The sequence below is a fragment of the Trichosurus vulpecula genome, chromosome 2 (genome assembly GCF_011100635.1).
Source record: "Trichosurus vulpecula isolate mTriVul1 chromosome 2, mTriVul1.pri, whole genome shotgun sequence".
Taxonomy (NCBI): Eukaryota; Metazoa; Chordata; class Mammalia; order Diprotodontia; family Phalangeridae; genus Trichosurus; species Trichosurus vulpecula.
Window position 1 is genome coordinate 220,525,583 of NC_050574.1, and position 19,282 is coordinate 220,544,864.

The window sequence follows — 19,282 nt, forward strand, 5'->3', positions numbered from 1 at the left end:
GGAGAAAATGTGGTTAAAAGCCTTGTGCTTGATGGGGGTGAGGGAGTAGAGTACAAATCAACATATCTCTTAATGTGAACTTGGCATAACTGTCATGCCCATAGGTAAAATAATAAAATGTACTTGAAATTGCTTTCATCTATTCCTTTTTTATGACATCTCTCTGTTTAGAATCCTGGGCAAGTTTTTGAGTTTTCTATTTTTTCCTTCAGATTTTTTTATGATAAATTAAGTAAAGGTAGAAAATACCAGTGTCTTATATGGAATGTGGAAATGTTATGAAATGAAACTAGTGAATGTGTTACATGAGCAACATAATGATTCAACGGCAGTAGATGGTAGCTGGAGGGTAATAAATGTTCAAAACTACACCTATGTTGCCATTTAAATGGAGTATGTTGCCTACCTAATGCCAAAATGGTAGTAGTATCATAGCAGGTCACTTTGTGTGGAAATGCAATGATGTCACATGCCCTACAAAGCCTCTTTTTCTCTCTCACTCTCAAAACATAAATTTTTGTTCCTTAAAGATTGACAGTGAATATAAAGAACCTGTGTGGCCATCTCCAGTTATCACTTCCGTAACTGCCAGTGCTTCAGCCAGTCAGAGGCAGGATACATCGGCCGTGAGGCACACAGAATACAGATCCACTTCTTCATCTTCTGCACAGGTTAACAGCACAAATTTTGGAAAGACAGAAGATTTTCCTCCTCCCCCACCTGAAGTTGTGCCAGCATTAGCAGATGTGACAGCATTTTCCCAGTCCCCTGAATTCCCTAAGCCCCCTGGAAAATTTCCTATCCCCAAAGATTTATATTCTAAGCAGAGAAATCTGTATGAATTAAATCGCTTATACAAACACATCCACCCTGAATTAAGAAAAAACTTAGAAAAAGATTATATCAGTGATGTTTCTGAGATAGTATCTCATCAGGTAGACACAGGAGACTCTGTTTCCGCAGATGTGCAGCAAACCCGCTATGCTTTTGAAAATACTGGTGGCAGCAATCAAAAATGTCTGAACACCGAAAGAGAGTTCCTTGAATGGGATGAAATTTTGAAGGGAGAAGTACAATCCATAAGGTGGATTTTTGAGAACCAGCCTTTGGATTCCATCAAAGATCAATCTCCCGGTGAAGGCAATAGCAAAAAAGGCATTGCTGATCAAGAAATCATTGCTGGGGGAGATGTGAAATATGCTACATGGATGTTTGAAACCCAACCAATAGATGCATTAGGGGTTCATTCTTCTGGATCCACAGAAAGTGATCTGAAAGTTCCAGAACTAGCCAGGGGTGATGTGCGCACAACCACGTGGATGTTTGAAACACAACCACTAGATTCAATGAACAAAATTTATCAGGACCAACAAAAAGGGTCAGAAGCAATTGCCATTAAAGATATAACTGGCGGTGATGTCAAGACTGTGAAATACCTGTTTGAAACTCATAATCTTGACCAACTTGGGCAGCTCTATTCAGTGGATGAAGCTAACTTACTACAGCTCAGATCTGAGCTCAAAGAGATTAAAGGTAATGTGAAGAGAAGCATAAAACATTTTGAAACTCAACCACTATATGTTATCAAAAATAACTTAGGGCAAATTCTTGAGATTAAAACTGTTCACAGGGAAGACATTGAAAAAGGGGATGTGAGAACAGCACGCTGGATGTTTGAAACACAACCACTGGACATGATTAACAAAGATGTTACAGAAGTTAAAGTTGTCCGTGGAATATCCATGGAAGAAAACATCAAAGGTGGAGTAAGTAAGGCAAAGTGGCTATTTGAAACCCAACCTCTGGAGTGCATCAAAGAAGAATCTGAAGTGTCCATCATTGAAAAGGAAACTATCATAGGTACTGATGTCTCCAGAAAGTGTTGGATGTTTGAAACTCACCCCTTAGATACCCTGAAAGAAATCGCTGATTCAAATCCTTTGCCAGCTGAAGAAATAATAGGTGGTGATGTAAAAGCCACCAAGTACTTATTTGAAACGCTTCCAATGGATGTTTTAAAAGATAGTCCAGAAGTTGGTAAACTTCAAAAGATAGTGGCCTCTGAAGAAGAAAAGGGAGATGTGAGGCACCAGAAATGGATTTTTGAGACTCAACCTCTAGAAGAGATTAGAAAGGAGGAGAAAGAATATATAAGGACAGTTAAACTTGAAGAGATTGACAGAGGGGATGTTAGAAGCTATACACATATCTTTGAATCAAACAGTTTAATTAATTTTGATGAATCACATAAAATACAAGTGGAAGGAGTGACCAGAGGTGCTGTAGAGTTCAATAAATCCCTCTTTGAGACAACTCCCTTGTATGCTATTCAAGATCATCTTGGAAGATATCATAAAGTGAAAACAGTTCAGCAAGAAGAAATACTAAGAGGTGATGTGCGAAGTTGTAGGTGGCTATTTGAAACTAGGCCTATTGATCAGTTTGATGAGAGCATTCATAAATATCAGATTATCAAAGGAATATCTGCACAAGAAATACAGTCTGGTGATGTGAAGTCTGCTAAATGGTTGTTTGAAACACAGCCTCTAGATTCTATTAAATATTTTAATAACATGGAAGATGAAGAAAGTAAAAAACAGCAAACTATGGATATTGTTAAAGGGGATGTAAAAACCTACACATGGCTGTTTGAAACCCAGCCAATGGAATCCCTTTATGACAAGACAGAGTTAATGACTGACAGTGAAGAAATTTGTAAAGGAGATGTCAAAACATGCACTTGGCGTTTTGAAACTCAACCACTCGATGCAATAAGAGATGACTCAGAAGCAGTAGTCAAACTCCAAACTGTAAAACAGGAAGATATCCAAGGGAAGGATGTCCGCACAACCTGCTTTCTTTTTGAGACAGAAAACCTAGACAACATTCAAGGAGAAGAAGGAAAAGAAATCAAGTCAGTGGAAGTGGATATTCAGGCTGGGGATGTTTCTAGCATGAAGTACAAGTTTGAAAATCAGTCCTTGGATTCTATAAGTTCCAGCTCAGAGGAGGTTTTGAAAAAGATCAAAACCCTACAAGCTGAAGATATTCAGAAAGGCGATGTTTTAAATTGCAGGTGGCTCTTTGAAAACCAGCCTATTGATATGATAAAAGAAAACCGAGAAGGTGATGAATTAGTCAAGACAGTGACAGACATACAAGGTGGGAATGTGAGGAAAGGGTGCTTTATTTTTGAGACTTTTTCTTTGGATCAGATTAGAGACAAATCCGAAGAGATCAGCACTGAGAAAACCACTAGCAAAGATGAAATAATAAAGGGGGATGTGAAAAACTATAGAATGCTATTTGAAACCCAACCACTCTATGCTATTCAAGACAAAGAAGGGTATTATCATGAAGTGACAACAGTTAAAAAAGAAGAAGTGATTCATGGAGATGTACGTGGGACTAGGTGGTTGTTTGAAACAAAGCCTTTGGATTCTATTAATGAATCAGATAGTGTATATGTTATCAAATCAGTCACACAAGAAGATATTCAGAAAGGAGATGTTAGTTCTGTCAGATATAGATTTGAAACACAATCACTGGATACAATTTCAAAAGGGACAAATGTAATTGTCCCCACTATTGACTGTATCCAGGGTGGGAATGTGAAATATCATAAGCAACTCTTTGAATCTGAAGAGTCTGATAAAAGAACATATGTTAGAACGGTTAGTGTCAATGAAATACAACAGGGTAATGTTAAAACCTCTACTTGGCTGTTTGAAACTCACACCCTAGATGAGTTGAAAGGAGAGGGGTCAGAATATGAACATATCAAGACAGTCACCAAGGAAGATGTGCAGAAAGGTGATGTCAAACAGGCAGTTTGGCTTTTTGAAAATCAGACTTTAGATTCTATTAAGGAAACAGATGAGCATATCACAGAAATAACCAGGGAAGAAATCCCTCCCTCTGATGTCAAAACAACAACATGGCTCTTTGAAACAACACCTCTTCATGAATTTAATGAAAATAAAGTGGAAAGGGAGGAAATTATTGGAAAGAGCATTAAAGAAACTTTAGAAGAACTATATTCACAGAAAGTGATTGAATCTCATGGAATTATCATTGAAGCAAATGAAGTTGGGAATGTCCGGATGGCTAAGTACAAATTAATGAATCAGGAATCTCCTGAAATACAGAAAGAAGAAGTTATTAGAGGTGATATCAGAACTATAATGATGAACCTGCTTTCCAAAAGAAATGATGCCAAAAGAGAGATTTTAATCAGTGAAGAAGAAAAGGGCAATGTTAGTTTGACCAAAGCCCAATTATTAAACAGATCTACAGAAATCCAATCTGAAAAAGAAGAAATAGTGAGAGGGGATATACAACAAGCAATAAGAAACCTGTTCAGTGAGGAACAACAATCTGTAAAACAAGGCATTATAATTCAGGAAGATGAAAGAGGGGATATTAACATGACAATCTATTGTCTTCTTCACGAAAATGATAACGATGACAAAATAGAACATGAAGAAATAATAGGTGGAGATGTAAAACGCACTATTCACAACTTGTTGTCTTCTGCTTCAAATCATGAAATAGTCAAAAAGACTAAAGTAGATGCATCAGAGAGGGGAAATGTTCAGTTTTTCACAACATGCATAGAAGCTGGAGCATTAGATTACCTCAAACTACTCCAGACAGGGTCAAATGAAACACTTACAGCTGGGAAACAAGAAGGAGAGGAGGAGATAATTGGTGGTGATGTTGAAGGCACAAAGCTGTTACTAACCAAAAGGAAGGCTCAAATTGAACGTACTGTTAATGAAACTGACATCATCCCAGGAGATGTGCATAATACAGTTAAGGTTTTCATGACAGAACCTCAGAGTACATCCTGTCAGGTACCTAAAGAAGAAATTATAAAAGGTGATTTGAAAGCAACCCTAAATTCCCTCAGTGAAGCCATAAATCAGAAAACAGTTACAAAAAGGGAAGAAATTATGAAAGCTGACATGCTCACGACATTGAAGTCTCTTCAAGAAGCAAGGCACCAATGGAAAGAAACTGAGAAGCCTGATATTATCCCTGGTGATATTAAACAAACTATTGAATCTCTTGAAAAAGCAGTAAACACAAAGACTGAAATTCTGAAAAAGGAGCTTATGCGAGATGACCTTGAGGCAACATTAAGAGTACTGAAAGACCAGCACTCTTTCAAGAAGATAGACAAAGAAAATGTAATCAAAGGAGAGACACAGGCTGTGAGGCATGATCTGGTAGATTCCACTGAAGAACACAAAGCCCAAAACAGGCAGGTACCCGCTCCCAGGGAAATAAAAGGGGCCCTGCAGCCAAAATCTGAGTCATTTGAGCATGGAGTCCAATACCAAGATAAATTAGGAGTGCTTAAACAAACTGCAGTCAAATCTTTTCATGGATATTCAAAAGGAGAACATAGTGAGATTGTCCCTCCAGATGCCCCCAAAGGCACTGTAAAAATTGTTGTAGGTCGTGACAAAAACTATGATGCCCTTGAGAAGAGCCTCCAAAGATTGTCTGATTCACCCCACAATACTGTTGAAAATTTGGCCCAGGATGGAGATCAAAACAGCATCAGAGCTGGTGCATCAAGAGCACAGCATCTTAGAAAGGAGTGTGTGAGAAGCCAGGTAGCTTCTTGTAGTTCAGTTCAGAAAAATGTAAGAAATGAGAAATTGGAGATGGGTGCTATACCAAAAAAGGATGATGCCTCTAGCACTGCCTTGACTACTGAAAAAATGCAGCAGAATCAAATGTGTATGCTAAGCAGTGGCCAGCAAACCAGGGAGTCTTCCCATGAAAAAAGTCATAAAAAGACAAAAATAGCAACAGATGCACCCAGTTGCAAGCATCATGCTAGCCCCCACTCAGTTAGCATCCCAGCTAATGACGATAAGGCGTGTGAAATGACTGGTCATATTCAGAAGGAAATTTTACTAAAGGAAGAAATGAGACAAGCACAGCATGCTAGTGAGGCTTTTCAAAAGAATGAAATGAACCTTCAGCAAACGCAGCCTTTTGTTCCTTTGTTCCTCAAACAGGATATTCAAAATGTATCTGAAGAAAAAGCCACAAAAGGAAACCATGGAAAATTTAAAGCAACAACAGAAAGGAATAAAAAGATTGATGTTCATCAGAAAAATGAGAACTTTCAAACAAAGATGGATGCCTCAAGAAACTTAAAAGTGACTGTGGAAAAATCCTGGAATCCAGTCAAATTGGCTGCTGTGAGTAATGTCTCTGAAACTCATTCCTCCCTTCCACCTCCATCTCCACCTCCACCACCGCCTTCCAATGCATCATCTGAAATTGAATTTCCTCTTCCTCCTCCACCTCCTTTAATGATGCTGCCTGATAACCACGAGTTTTCTTCATTGCCATCCACAGAAAAGATAAAGGCTGACTTTGATGGCTTTCCCTGCCTCCCTCCCCCACCTCCACCAATGGATGACAAAGGTGAAGAAGAATGCCCACCAAACTTTTTGCCTCCCCCGCCTCCTCCACCACCAAAACCCAGACATCTTTTTTCTTCCACAATTCCAACAAAAGCCTGGGAAGAGAATGTTCAGCAATACTGCCAAGAGGCAGTACAAAATCACTCAAGGGCCAAATCCTTAACAGGAAAACCAACAGTATTTCCACCTTCTCCCAAGTTCCCCAAACCAAAGTTCTTCAAACAGTTAGATGAAAATGAACATAATATTAATCCAAAAATGCAACCGCTTCCCCTTCAATCAAATATAGGAACTACAATGACCAAAACAAAGGAGCAAAATACAGTGATGATGAAGAGTGGTATGGAGCACACCCAGACAACAGAGAAAATGCATACTGAGACTTCTGAAGAAAAACAGCAGTCAACTACTGCTGAGCCCATGAAGCCTTCCATTCAGACTGCTCAGGAAGCATCACCTCCCAAAGAAGGAATGATCTCACCTCTTGTTAAATGTCACTCCCTTCCTTTAGATTTAGAACAGAGAAGCCCAAAGCCATATATCAGAAAATTCAAAACCCCTCTAATGATTGCTGAAGAAAAATACAAGCAGCAAAGAGTGGAGATTGAAAAACAGAAACATCAAAACTCTTCCCATCATATAGTCAAAACAGAAGGTCATAGTGGGATTGAATTAAAGTCAGAAGTGAAAACACCATCACAGAAGCCAAGGAAAGAAGATTCCTTGCCTATATCAGCTACAGAGATCACACAGTCAAATTCTAAGCATCAAGCCAGTCTCCAAACCAAAGAGACTTCTAGTGAAAACCAGATATCTGAATCATCAGCAGTGTCATTGACTGCCCAGAAGCTCCACAGTGTCTTGGATATATCCATGGATAATGAACATGTTCAAAAGGAAGTTCTCCAAGGTTCAAGAGACATTGTGCAACATAGCCTAGCTCATCAAATGGAACAAGCACACCAAGAATATACTTCTCACTTAAGAGAGCAGGAAATTAATGAGAAACATTTGTACTTGTCCCCAAACAAGCCAGTATCCCCAAACTTAAAAGCTAAAAGTATCAAGTTCCCAACATTAGAGCTAAGCATAAATAAAATACCCCAAGATTTCAAGATTTGCCAAAAGCAACCAGTACCCAATGTTCAAATCACAACTAAACAAGAACATCAGGAAAGACAGAAAAATGAAACAAGTACAGCTATTAGAAGTAAGCAAAATACTTCTGAGGAATATCGTCAACTACATATGAAGGAGAAAAAAGAAATGAATAAAATGCCTACCGATCCCTCAGAGAAGAAGCAAGAAAGAGAATCAGATAACATTTACAAGAACCCAAAAGGAAGAACAGAATTAGTAGACAAGAAAGCTTTAGCAAGTCAAGAAGAAAACCAGAGACAGGTAGTGGTTGGTCCGAAACAACAAAAATTAATAATTGAAAGAAAACAAGAACACCTTAAGAATAAATCATCAGAGAAAATCGTCCAGCAAAAAGTTATTGATACACACATTGACTCAGTGACACAAAATTTTCAGCAAACACAGATTCATACTTCTGAAAGTAAAGTGAAACATAAAAAATTACCCCAGCAATATAATGGTCTGAAAGAAGAATGCCTCACGATCAGGGGCACACAACAGAAACAAGTCCCCCCTAATAGTAAAGACTCCAAGGAAGAGATGACAGAGAATAAGATTTCACTTTCTTCCCTGCAAAGTTCCCAGCATGACGACAGAAAATGCATTGTAAATATATTGGAGTTCTTGAGAAAACGTGAAGAACTACAGCAGGTTCTGTCTCGAGTGAAACAATTTGAAACAGAACCAAATAAAAATGATATTAAAGCATTTCAGATACTATTAAATATTATCCCAGAATGGCTAATGAATGAGGAAAGAAAAGAATATGGAATTCGCATTGTCATGGATAATAACTTAGAAAAAGTAAAAGAGGAAATAATCCGTATTAAAACTGAAGTGGAAGAAATGCTTATTTCTTGTGAGAACACCATCCAAATGTGCATGAACTCCTCCAAAGCAGGGAAATTGAGAAATGAACCTCCTAGTGAAGCGTCTGGCCAAATATCAAACATTAGTACTGGCTCTAACAAAAAAATCCAGAAAGAGGAGAAAATTATGAAAGGAAAAGAATCTTTTCAAAAAGGGAAATCCCATTCCAGTGGGGTATCTCCTCAAATAGCAAACATTAGTGTTGGGTCTAGCAAAACAGTCCAGAAAGAGAAGAAAACTATAGAAGAAAAAGAATCTCATCAAAAAGTGAAATCCCAACAGGAAATTAGACAGGTAGAATGTAGAACTATCTCTCCCTATTTAAAACAACGTTCGCCATCACCTACTTTTATAACAATTGAATCTACTGCCCGTCGAACAGACACACCTACTGTGAACAGGCCTTCCTCATCTCCTGTGAAGAAGGAAAGTGTGCCTATTCTTTCTTCCAGAAGCAGATCGGCAACACCACCATCCAGAGGTCGCCAGGCATCTACCTCTCCTTCTCCACCTAGAAGCCACTCTGAGCAACTGGCCAAACTAAAAGACACCACTGCAAAATTGTCCCAAAAGACATGCCACTATCAGTCAGTAACCCCAGGTCCAGTTGTAGAGAAAAGAGCTGAAATAGTCAAGTCTCCTGCAACACTGAGACGACAGATTAAGACAGAAATCCCAATACCTATAAATGTATCTCATGTCACAGCTAGTACAGTCATAGAAGCCAAGAAAGCACAAGAGGAAGTCCAGCAAGTAGAGAAAAGGGCGACTTATGTTCATAGGGATGGAGTCGATATCACAGAGCACATAATGCCAGATACCGAAAGTTTTGATTCAATCGAAATCATACGCAAAGTTGAAGTTCCTCAGGCAGGCTTGTCAGGGCACTCTAAAATATATGAAACTTCCAATCAAACAGTTCATGTGGCTGAAAATGTAGTAAAGAGCTGTGAAAGTGGAACAAACAGATGGCTAGAGGAATTTCAGACTGACCCAATGTTTGAGGCAAAGTCAAATCGAAGAGCTCACAGAAATGGTGAAATAAACCATAACTTAAGACAGGAAATGCATACCTTTAGTAAGAAGGGATTTGGATTAACAGCTATGGAAAGTGAAAGCATAAACAGCAGTTTCAGAAACTTCTCTCGCGGTCATTCCAAAGATTCCCAGAACAAAGTTCCATCTAAACAAGCCATAGAGTTCTCTGAAGCAAAGTCTCTAAGAGAAGGTTTTTCAGGAGCAGATGCATATGAAAAGAGAATTGTTGGGTCAAGGACAGTAGGCTCTTCAGCACAGAACTCTGAAGCAGTTAAGTCTGGCTTTGACTTCAAGCATGCCCCACCAACTTATGAAGATGTCATTGCTGGCCACATTTTGGATATCTCTGCCGAAGATTCACCAGAAGTGCTCCTGAGGAATTTCCAGAAGACATGGCAGGAAAGTGAGAGAGTCTTCAAAAGTCTAGGATATGCTGTTTCAGATACCTCTGCAACTGAGATGAGCAGTAGTTTCCATGAGGAAGCTGCTTTTAGAAGTGGTAAATAAATATACAAAGCATGAATTTTGAAGTGTGAAGAAAGATTAACCAATTAAGGGCGCATAAGCTCACCAACCAGAGTGTTTTGCATTAATGAAGTGTGTGCATATATTCAAATAACACAATTCCAAACTAACAAATGTGATGATTACTCTTGCCTTCTCACTTCCTCTTGGCTGACTTTTACTATAATACCACTCCCTTACCAAAGACATTGGACTTAAGTGAACTATTCTGAGTGAAACAAACCAGTAAAAGGCTTGGTTTTTAAAGCACAGATTTGCTAAGGTAAATAATGGATTCGAAGTAGCAGCACATGAGAAATAACAGGCCACATATAATTATCATTGTTCAATGGGGAAAAGTGCTATATTTAGAATCAAAAGACCTAGATCCAGACTCTAGCTCAGTCATTTATTACCTGTGTGAACCTGAACAAATTGTTTCCCTATGTAGGTCTCAGTGTCTTCATCTGTAAAATGTGGGAGTTCTGTGAGATCCATTTTTTTCCTCTAGATCTATGATCCTATGATTCCTCTAAGGTCCCTTTGAACTGAATCTCTGGTCCAATGAATTAAGAGCAAAATGTTGGTATTTTGTCTTTTAGTGTTTTACCAATGATAGTGTTTTATCAGTGTACTTTAGAAAATACTCAGCAACATGCCCTGACCCACTGTTGACATACTCTTAACTGCCAGAGTTAAGTGGTGTTTGTGTTGGAGTTCAATACAGCCTAGTAATAATCCAAGAAACAATTTAGAATGTTCATATGTGCTTTAAGGTTTCCTATTGATCTGTTTCTCTGACAAAGGGATAAGTAGGACTTGAATTAGACCTTTTATTTATTTACTGTTACAGAGCTTGTTTAGGATAGACTATAATGCCACTCTCTTTTTGTCCTGAAGCACCAATTTTTTTTATCCTAAGTCAAGACTAAATTTCCCAAAAGGCCATTCTCATGCTCATGAAATTATATACTGTGATAGGGGGTTGTTTCTAGAAATAAATTTATTCTGTACTTGGACTTTGGGTTGTGTATATTCAGAGCCACTTTTTTTAAACAATTAACAGTGCTTCACACTCACACACCCACACCAAGATTTTATATAATTAGCTAAAATCATTATTGTAGTTAATCCTGTTGGGCAAATCGAAAGAATTATTAAATTTAAAAATGAAAACTGTTGAAGCACTAATAATAATTATGCCCCTATCATATTTGCGACATATTGTCTAGTTTAACAGGTTAATGTGGTTCCTTGATGTGCTTGCTTCTGGCATAATTAAGCCAAGCTGCCTAATCAATTTCAGATGCCCAACTTCTGCTCAGAAACACATGGCAAATACAAAGAAATGGGTCTTAGAGGAAGAATAATACCATATTTATCTGGAACACAACTGAGAACCAAACATTAAACATAAAAGATATCTTAGCAGCCAAGATCGATACCACAGAATCCACGTATGAAATTGTATCTGCTTATAGGAGACATTTTGTGGGGTGGGAGGTTCACTCAAAGTCTCTTTAGCCATTATTTTATGCATAATTCTATAACTTAGTTCATGTTTCTAAGCATAGAAAAAATTTGAAGCTACGAATAGAAGAGGCTAAAGGGTTGTTACCTACTTTGTATGATAAATAGCAAAGAAAAGAGACGGAAAAATCATAAGAAACAGACACAAGAATTTAAAAGGCCACCTAGTCTTGGGCAGAGCACCCCCACATTCACAAATAGCCTTGAGAGTTTTTCTGTATTATAGTGCAACAACTGCTATTCAAGATAATACCCAAGTTCCAAATTATCAATCATAAAAGGTTAGAGACTAAATAGCACATTTTAGAAACATCTTTTTTATTTCAATTGATTAAATGAACAGAATATAATATTATATGCTACCTCAAGTAAAAAAAATAGCACAAGGTTTCCCATTTTTGATATGTAGCTATGATATGTAGAATTGCAGTGATATATGTTAACATGCACACACACATATGCTTGTATACAGACACATAGTCTTGTTGAATTATACTGGCTTCAGATGCATTGTGGTCAAAATTGCATGACCTACCTGTTATCAAAATGGTGAAAACAAGTATCATGGTTATGCTCTTTATTTGCATGGACTGATTTTCAAAAGACATACAGTAAACTCTTTCTAAGGGATGCCTGAAGAAGACTCCACATGACCTTTGCAAATTTTTTCTTCTAGAAACTTCTACTTCAGGACAAGGAAATGTGCACACTTTGTCAAAAGACTGTTTATCCAATGGAATGCCTGGCAGCGGACAAGAACATTTTTCATAAGTCCTGTTTCCGATGCCACCATTGCAGTAGTAAATTGAGGTAAGTGGGAAGAGGAGGATTATTTGGTCTTCGGAGAAGGTAAACATCATGGTATAGGCAATCCTTTCTTCTCATCTGTCCATTTAGATACAAGTATAACAAGAATTGGTATATGCAGCTTATCCCACCACAAAATGATATTCTGTAATACATGTTTTCAGAGATGGCCTTGACCTTTCTCTTCAGTCACTTGTTGCTGTTTTTGCTTCTTGGAGAAGTAGCATTGTTAAGTTCCTCTGAGGGCAGAACTGTTTAAATTATTACTGTTGCTGTTGTTCCTGCTTAACATTGTAGTCCTCAGCACTCACCACAGTGTCTTATGAACTGTAGGCAGTTAATTTTTTTTAATAGACGTAGGTGGAATGGGAAGTAAATGAATTCACCAGGAGTCTAGAATACCAGCTTCATATGTGTAATCAAAATGGCAAAACACTTATCTAGGTTTTCTATACCACATTCATCATGCCCTTCACTGTGCTTCTCCTGAAAACCTCGAAGTATCTTTAAAAAAAAATTAGACTTGTGATTTTGTTGATAAAGGGAGTTCCTGATGAGAAACTTCCTCTATAAATTCAAATCAATGGCTTTTCCACAATTTAAAATCCGGATCTGTTGTTCGGGGCAATGAATGTTTAAGTGACTTGCCCAGAATGACATATTCAGCATGTGGCCAAGGCAGGACTTGAACCCAGATTTTCCTTACTCTGTAAGCCATCTCTCTGTCCATCCTTGCTTGCCAACTAGATCCCCTCTCAAAACAGGTTATCTTATTTAAAAGCTAATAAGATTTTATTGGCCTGACTTTTGATCGACATTTCCATAATCTGAAATCTTTCCATAATCTGAAATAATACCTTGGTGACATCATGACCCAAACCTTTAATGAAAACAAGGTATACCCTTGACTCTTCAAGTCTAATCTATTCCCAAGGGAAAGGACAGATCTTCTGCCATATTTTACTTGTTGCATGGCTACAACCTAAATCACAAGGAGAGGGTTCTCTGTAGATGTGTATACACCCATTGGTCCCAGGCCCATGATTCAGGTTCATAGGCTTTTAGAACTAGGACTAAGATAAACCCAAGCATCTTGAAAGTCTAAGCCCAGACTACCGCCTGGTTAAGGGAAGTTACATGGGTCCAGAGGCATTCATCTATGTTCATCATGCCCAAGGAAAGGTTCTGATTTCTTGTTTTCTATGGGACTTCAGAGTTAAAGTTTAAGTCCTTTGGGGACTGGCCAAATGGTACAAGGTATTTTCCTGGTTGATGGGAAGGAGAAAGAACTGATTCATCTACTCCGAAAAATTTACCTTTAAAAATAGGTCCAGCCTTACAACTCAATGAATCTGAAACAGTTTTGTTCGACAAGGCTCTACATTTCATAGAGGGTGAGACCTATGCATAGGCAGAATGGGCAGCCACATATTCAGTACTCCTTCAGTTGTGTTGAAAGTCTGCATACACCAAAATAACCTCATCAGCTTACTATTGATTTTGAAATCCTTATCAATAGAGTTACTGCTTTGTATTAAGTTAATATGTCTACAAAGTCCTTATTAAAATTGAAATAGCTACAATTACTCATTTGTATTCATTAATATGTCACGGACCAGTTGATCAGATTAATTAATAGACATCTAGCAGAAAGCAGGGCCCCGAGACAAAGAGACACAGAGCAGGTGAGTTCATAGCCCCGTACAATTGGAACTGGAAGCAATCTTGGTGGCCATCTATTCTGCATTAGATGGCATTTCACAACTGCAGAAACATAAGCCTCAAGAGGATTAATAAGTGCCTTACCTAAGATTACATAGGTAGTAAGTATTAGAATTAGAATTCGATTTTGAATGTGGCTCCTCTGATACGAACTCCAACACTCTCACCCCCTGCGCTATGCTATCTCCTAGTGAGGGAGAGAGACTAAGGTTTGGAGCATGAGGATGTTGATAAGGAAGGCACACCCAGATGGAGGTGTTGCAGTGGGAAGCTCTGGGCAACTAGAAAGACAGAAAATGAAGAAGAGGAAAATATTTAAAAAGAGACTGATTGGGAGGCAAGAAGTGAGGCTAGGGATCGGTAGTGGTACCAAAGACAAATGGCCTCTCCTAGATGAGGTATTAGTTGCAAGACTTGAGTTACCAGTTTCAGACCAAATCATGGAATGGCCAGTTGGAAGTGTAAAATGAAAGGTCATGATTCACTTGAGGACTCCAGAATTTACATAGATAATTTAAGTAGATGAATAAATTAAATCCTTCCCTCCATGAGGCAATAGTGATATTCTTATTATCACATTCTTCAGGAGGAATTTTTTTTTTCCAAATTGATAAGACCTGTTAGAACTTGAATTCCATTGTCATCACATGTAAAAGAGGGAAAAAAGCTATATTTTCTTTCCTCCTAGAAAGTATTCACTTAATAGCGCAGCTTCTAATTCATGATTGCCTGTCCTTGTTCAAGTCAAGAAAGCAGCTATTAAAAAACCGTGGTCACTGTGTGGATTGTAAGAACTAAAGCATTCCCTAAGTGATAATCATCTCTGTATAAATTGAAGTCTTAGGGTCACACCAACGACAGAAAAATACTCAGTTAACTCAGTTGGGAAATATCCAGGGCTAGCAAAATGGTTCCAAATTTATTCATCTTCCAGGACCCTTGAGGTGAATGCATTTAAATGAGTCTGATTTGTGATGAGTAAAAATGGGAGTGAATTACTTGTCATTCTGAGATGATAAAATGGGGGTTATCACCATGTATGGCACTTTGATTAAAGACTTTCAGGCCTAACCTATTTAAAATACACATTAGGTTTAGCTTCTAATACGTTCTCCGTTTGTTAGACCTTCCTCCTTCCTGCCCCCCCCCCACAAAAAAAGGAGGCAGGGGATACAATTAAATATATAAGTTCCTATTTATTCAGAATTCCAATAAATAAAAGTCAAAAAATGGATCCTGCCCCCCTCCTCGGTGTCCAACTTTGCTGTGAAGATACATTCACAAATAAACCAACCCTTAGGGATTTTTTTTTCAAAACAGCAATGTATGTGATATTTCATAGTATTCAAATTTAGCCCAATCTCTTAAGTCACCTACATCTATAACTACAGTTTATTATGATATCCATAATGATGACCCACAGGTGCTGTAAGATTACATAGTACTTTGTGATGTATTAAAGAAAAAAGTTATAGCCAGTTTAGTTTTAGTGGTAAGTAAATCAGTACAGTATCCTGATTTTTTTTAAATTGGCGATTCAACTAAACATTGTGAACCTAGGTTAACCAGGACACTTCATGTTTAAATATTCCAGATAACTGTTTTTCATGCTAAATAACAGGTCATGTAATTTTAACTGAAGTCTATACTTTGTTATGTTGAAGTAGATATGCAACATATTATAAGGTGTTTTTTCCCCATTTTTGACAGCTTGGGAAATTACGCATCACTCCATGGACAGATTTACTGTAAACCTCATTTTAAGCAACTTTTCAAATCTAAAGGAAATTATGATGAAGGTTTTGGACATAAGCCACATAAAGAGAGATGGCGTTATAAAAATCAAAGCAGCTCAGGGGACTTTGTTCATAATGAAGAAATAGATCTAAATAAGAATATACCAGCAACACCCCAGACGGTTCTCGCTCAGCATGCAGATTCAGGCAATGGTGATGGACCAGGAGAGAATTTGAAAAAACCAGGTGAGAGGGGCAAACTGAAAATTACCTGGCCTCCATTTAGCGAAACTCCTAAGAAACCCTTTACTATTGAAGATGATCTCAAAATGAGTAAACCGAAATGGCCCCCTGACATCACCACCTGTCTGTCCCCTGACCATCCCCTGGAAGAGAAAAGTGAAGCAAAGTTAGAAAATGGTAATCTTGTAGAAGGAAAATGGAAAGAGAGAGATGGCATTCCTGGCTTGCAACCACTTCAACAATCTATCCGTATGTCTCAGAAAGACAATGTTACAGGAATCACTGAGATAAAAACACATGAGACAAGGAGAGAAGAGAAGGAAGAAAATAGACATGTGCAAGAGAAAGTGAAAGAGACTGAAGTTTCTGAGGATAAGAGGAAAAGTGAAATGGATCTTAATGATAGCAATAACATGGCTGTGCAGAGTGCTGAGGAGAAAAATGAAAAAATTAATGAACCTGGTGGTGCAGAAGTTTTACAGGTTACTAACACTGATGATGAGGCGGTCCTAGAAAATTGTAAAGAGAATTTGAATAAGAATAATAATAATAATTATGTAGCAGTCTCACATCCCAGCAATTGTAGGCAGAAGACATCTATCTTCGATGGGCCTAATCCATTACCAGGATCAAGTGAGACAAAACACGCCGCATCTGAATATGAATTTGAAAAGTTGGAAAATGGGTCTAGGATTTCAGAATTACTTGGTATATTTGAGTCTGAAAAGAGTCACTCCAGAGAAGTTTTAGCTGTGGCATCTGACAAACAGAATTCTGGAGATCATTTAGGTAATAGTGGTCAATCTTTTCAAGCTGCCATTTCTCCAAAATCTGATTCCAACAGTGGATTAGTGTCCCAGGAAGCCACTGCCCCTGCAACGTTACCTTTCAGTACTGAATTGCTGATCAGAGAAAATACCAGAAGTGACACAAAATTGCCTTTTTTTTTCACTAAAACTGTGAAAATGCCTTCCTTTTCCAAGAAAGAAGAATCATTTTTAGACACAAGCCTTTTACATTCTGTAGATACAATTAAAACCACTTTGGGCTTGTGTGAAAAAGAATACCAGAATGACAAGAGTCACTGTCAAGGTAAAACTGCAGATGTGTCATATAGTGCTGAAAGAACAAGGTTTGATTCTCAAAACTCTCAGGGCAGAGCAATGCCATTGGCATCATCTTCTAAAAATGAGGTGCAGTGTGAGTCACTCACTATTGAAGAGCAAATTAAAAGAAATAGGTGCTACAATGATATTGACTAAAATGTAATTGATTAGGTGACACTGACATGCAGACACTGAAAGAATATGGAAGTTTACATCTATGTCCATGTTTAAGTATTTTAGACGATTTAATAGCCTTTTATCAGAACCCCTTGTTGGACTTAGCATACTATGACAGAGATATCATGTTTGTCATAACTTAAATGTTTTTTACTTCCCTAAAATGTCCACAAAGAAACTAAATAATTGTTGTCTTGTCAGTCTGCTCCAAAATACGTATTTATATCTATGGGCATACTAGAAACAATCTGAAGAAGTAGCTATTGAACTGATACGTATAAAACTTGCTTGCTGATCTTTAAAATGTCAGCAGAAAGGAAAAGCACCTGGTGTGCAGGACAAAAGTAAAGATTTCATATCTATAACTTTTTCATGTATTGCTTTAACTATAAGTAAATGAACTTTATCCCATAATAAAATATGAGCATTTGCTTTGGTTAGTTCATTATAGATAAGTATTTCTCACATGATGTTCCCATTTTGCTATCTGGCTTAAAAGTGGAAATTATATTGAAGTTTTCAAAAGTTTGCTATGTATAAGCATCTTGATGAATGAAATCAGGAAGAAATTTAAGAGATAATTCAGTTAAATGTATTAACAGAACAAATTTGGTAGTGATGGTGATGTTGGGGAGGGCAAAAATGTAATGCTGAAGAATCAACTCACTTGGAAACATGCTTGTTATTTAAATTATACACAATGTATTATTGTAAACCAGATAGATACTTTGGTGCAAATTAGAAAGTATAAACCATATCATTGTTTTCAAACTTATAAGTGATACCAAGTTTTATTTTATTTTGATTGCATGAAGGAATAGAATATATGTTACTTAACTCTTGAAGTCCAATAAAAAAAAACCTTTTCAAAACCTGAGTTTTGGATTTTCTCCTGACATGTCTGTTTTGTAAATACTTTTGAAGTTTATGTAGGAAGAATAATGCTGGTCTCAGAGCATAGTTTAACAGTTAATTAGGTGTGCGCATGTATAAAAAAAAAGGCCCCAACGCAGATTCCATTAAGTAAACATAAACCTTTGTTTTCCTGCCTGTGAAAAGAAGAAGCAAGGGTCTCAAAGATTTTCCCCTTAAAAATACAGTATGTTTCTGTTTTCTCTCTTTCTGATGCTTTCTCAATAGATTTCTATGACCCACATTTTAACCACTTTTAGTTGAATGTTGTGCAGTTCTGCTGAGATAATGGCAAACTACAGAGGTAGTATAGCAAATTCATCATTTGTATTGAATTATTGTATTGCTCTTTACTTTCCCTCTTGGTGGTGAGACAGCATTATATCAACAATCATTTATGTTAAGACAACATAAAACTTTCTGGAGAGCAGAAACCAATTTAATTCGATTAGAAAGCTCATGCAATGTTTTCTAAATATTTTGTTTCCTAAAACAGTGAGACTTGTTTTGTGATTGTATACCATGCGATATGACAAAAGATAGAACCAGGCAATTGTCTATAGCTGGAAAAATCATAGGCTTACATGGTCACAGATTTGGAACTAGACATATACTTGGAGGCCATCTCGTCCAACCCTCTCAATTTGGAGATGGGGAAAATGAGGCCCAGAGAGGTTAAAGGATTTGCCCTAGGTTGCAGAGTAAGCGGCGAAGCTGGGGTTTGTAGCCAGCTCTCCTGATTCCAAGTCCAGGGATCTTTCCAACATACTCAGAAGAAAGATTTCCTAAAATTTCTTGTTAATTTTAAGTAAAAATTCCTTCCTTAATCATTCCCTAATACCTCCCTTCCCCTTGAATTAAGCCTTCTCTTGTAACAAAGAAAAATAAGTAAGCAAAACCATTTGACACAGAAACCACCCAATGCAACTTTCTGTACTCGGTATCCCACACCTCTACAAAGAAGGAGAAAGTGTTTCATCATCTTTTTTCCTGGATCAAAATTGACCGGATCAATTCATCAGTGTCTAGCTTTATAAAAATCAAGAAA

General features: G+C 37.6%; 1 protein-coding gene across 2 annotated transcripts in view; it reads left to right on the top strand.

Annotated features, from left to right (window-relative positions):
• Positions 1-18,198, top strand: part of XIRP2 (xin actin binding repeat containing 2) — a 423,417-nt gene extending 405,219 nt beyond the window's left edge. The window contains exons 8-10 of one of the 2 annotated variants that reach the window (XM_036746227.1): positions 531-9,996; positions 12,208-12,341; positions 15,771-18,198. In XM_036746227.1, coding sequence (XP_036602122.1) covers positions 531-9,996; positions 12,208-12,302 — 9,561 coding nt within the window. In that variant the 3' untranslated portion in view covers positions 12,303-12,341; positions 15,771-18,198. The remainder of the gene's footprint in view (positions 1-530; positions 9,997-12,207; positions 12,342-15,770) is intronic. The other variant, XM_036746228.1, reaches the window with a different exon arrangement.
• The last annotated feature ends 1,084 nt before the right edge of the window (positions 18,199-19,282 follow it).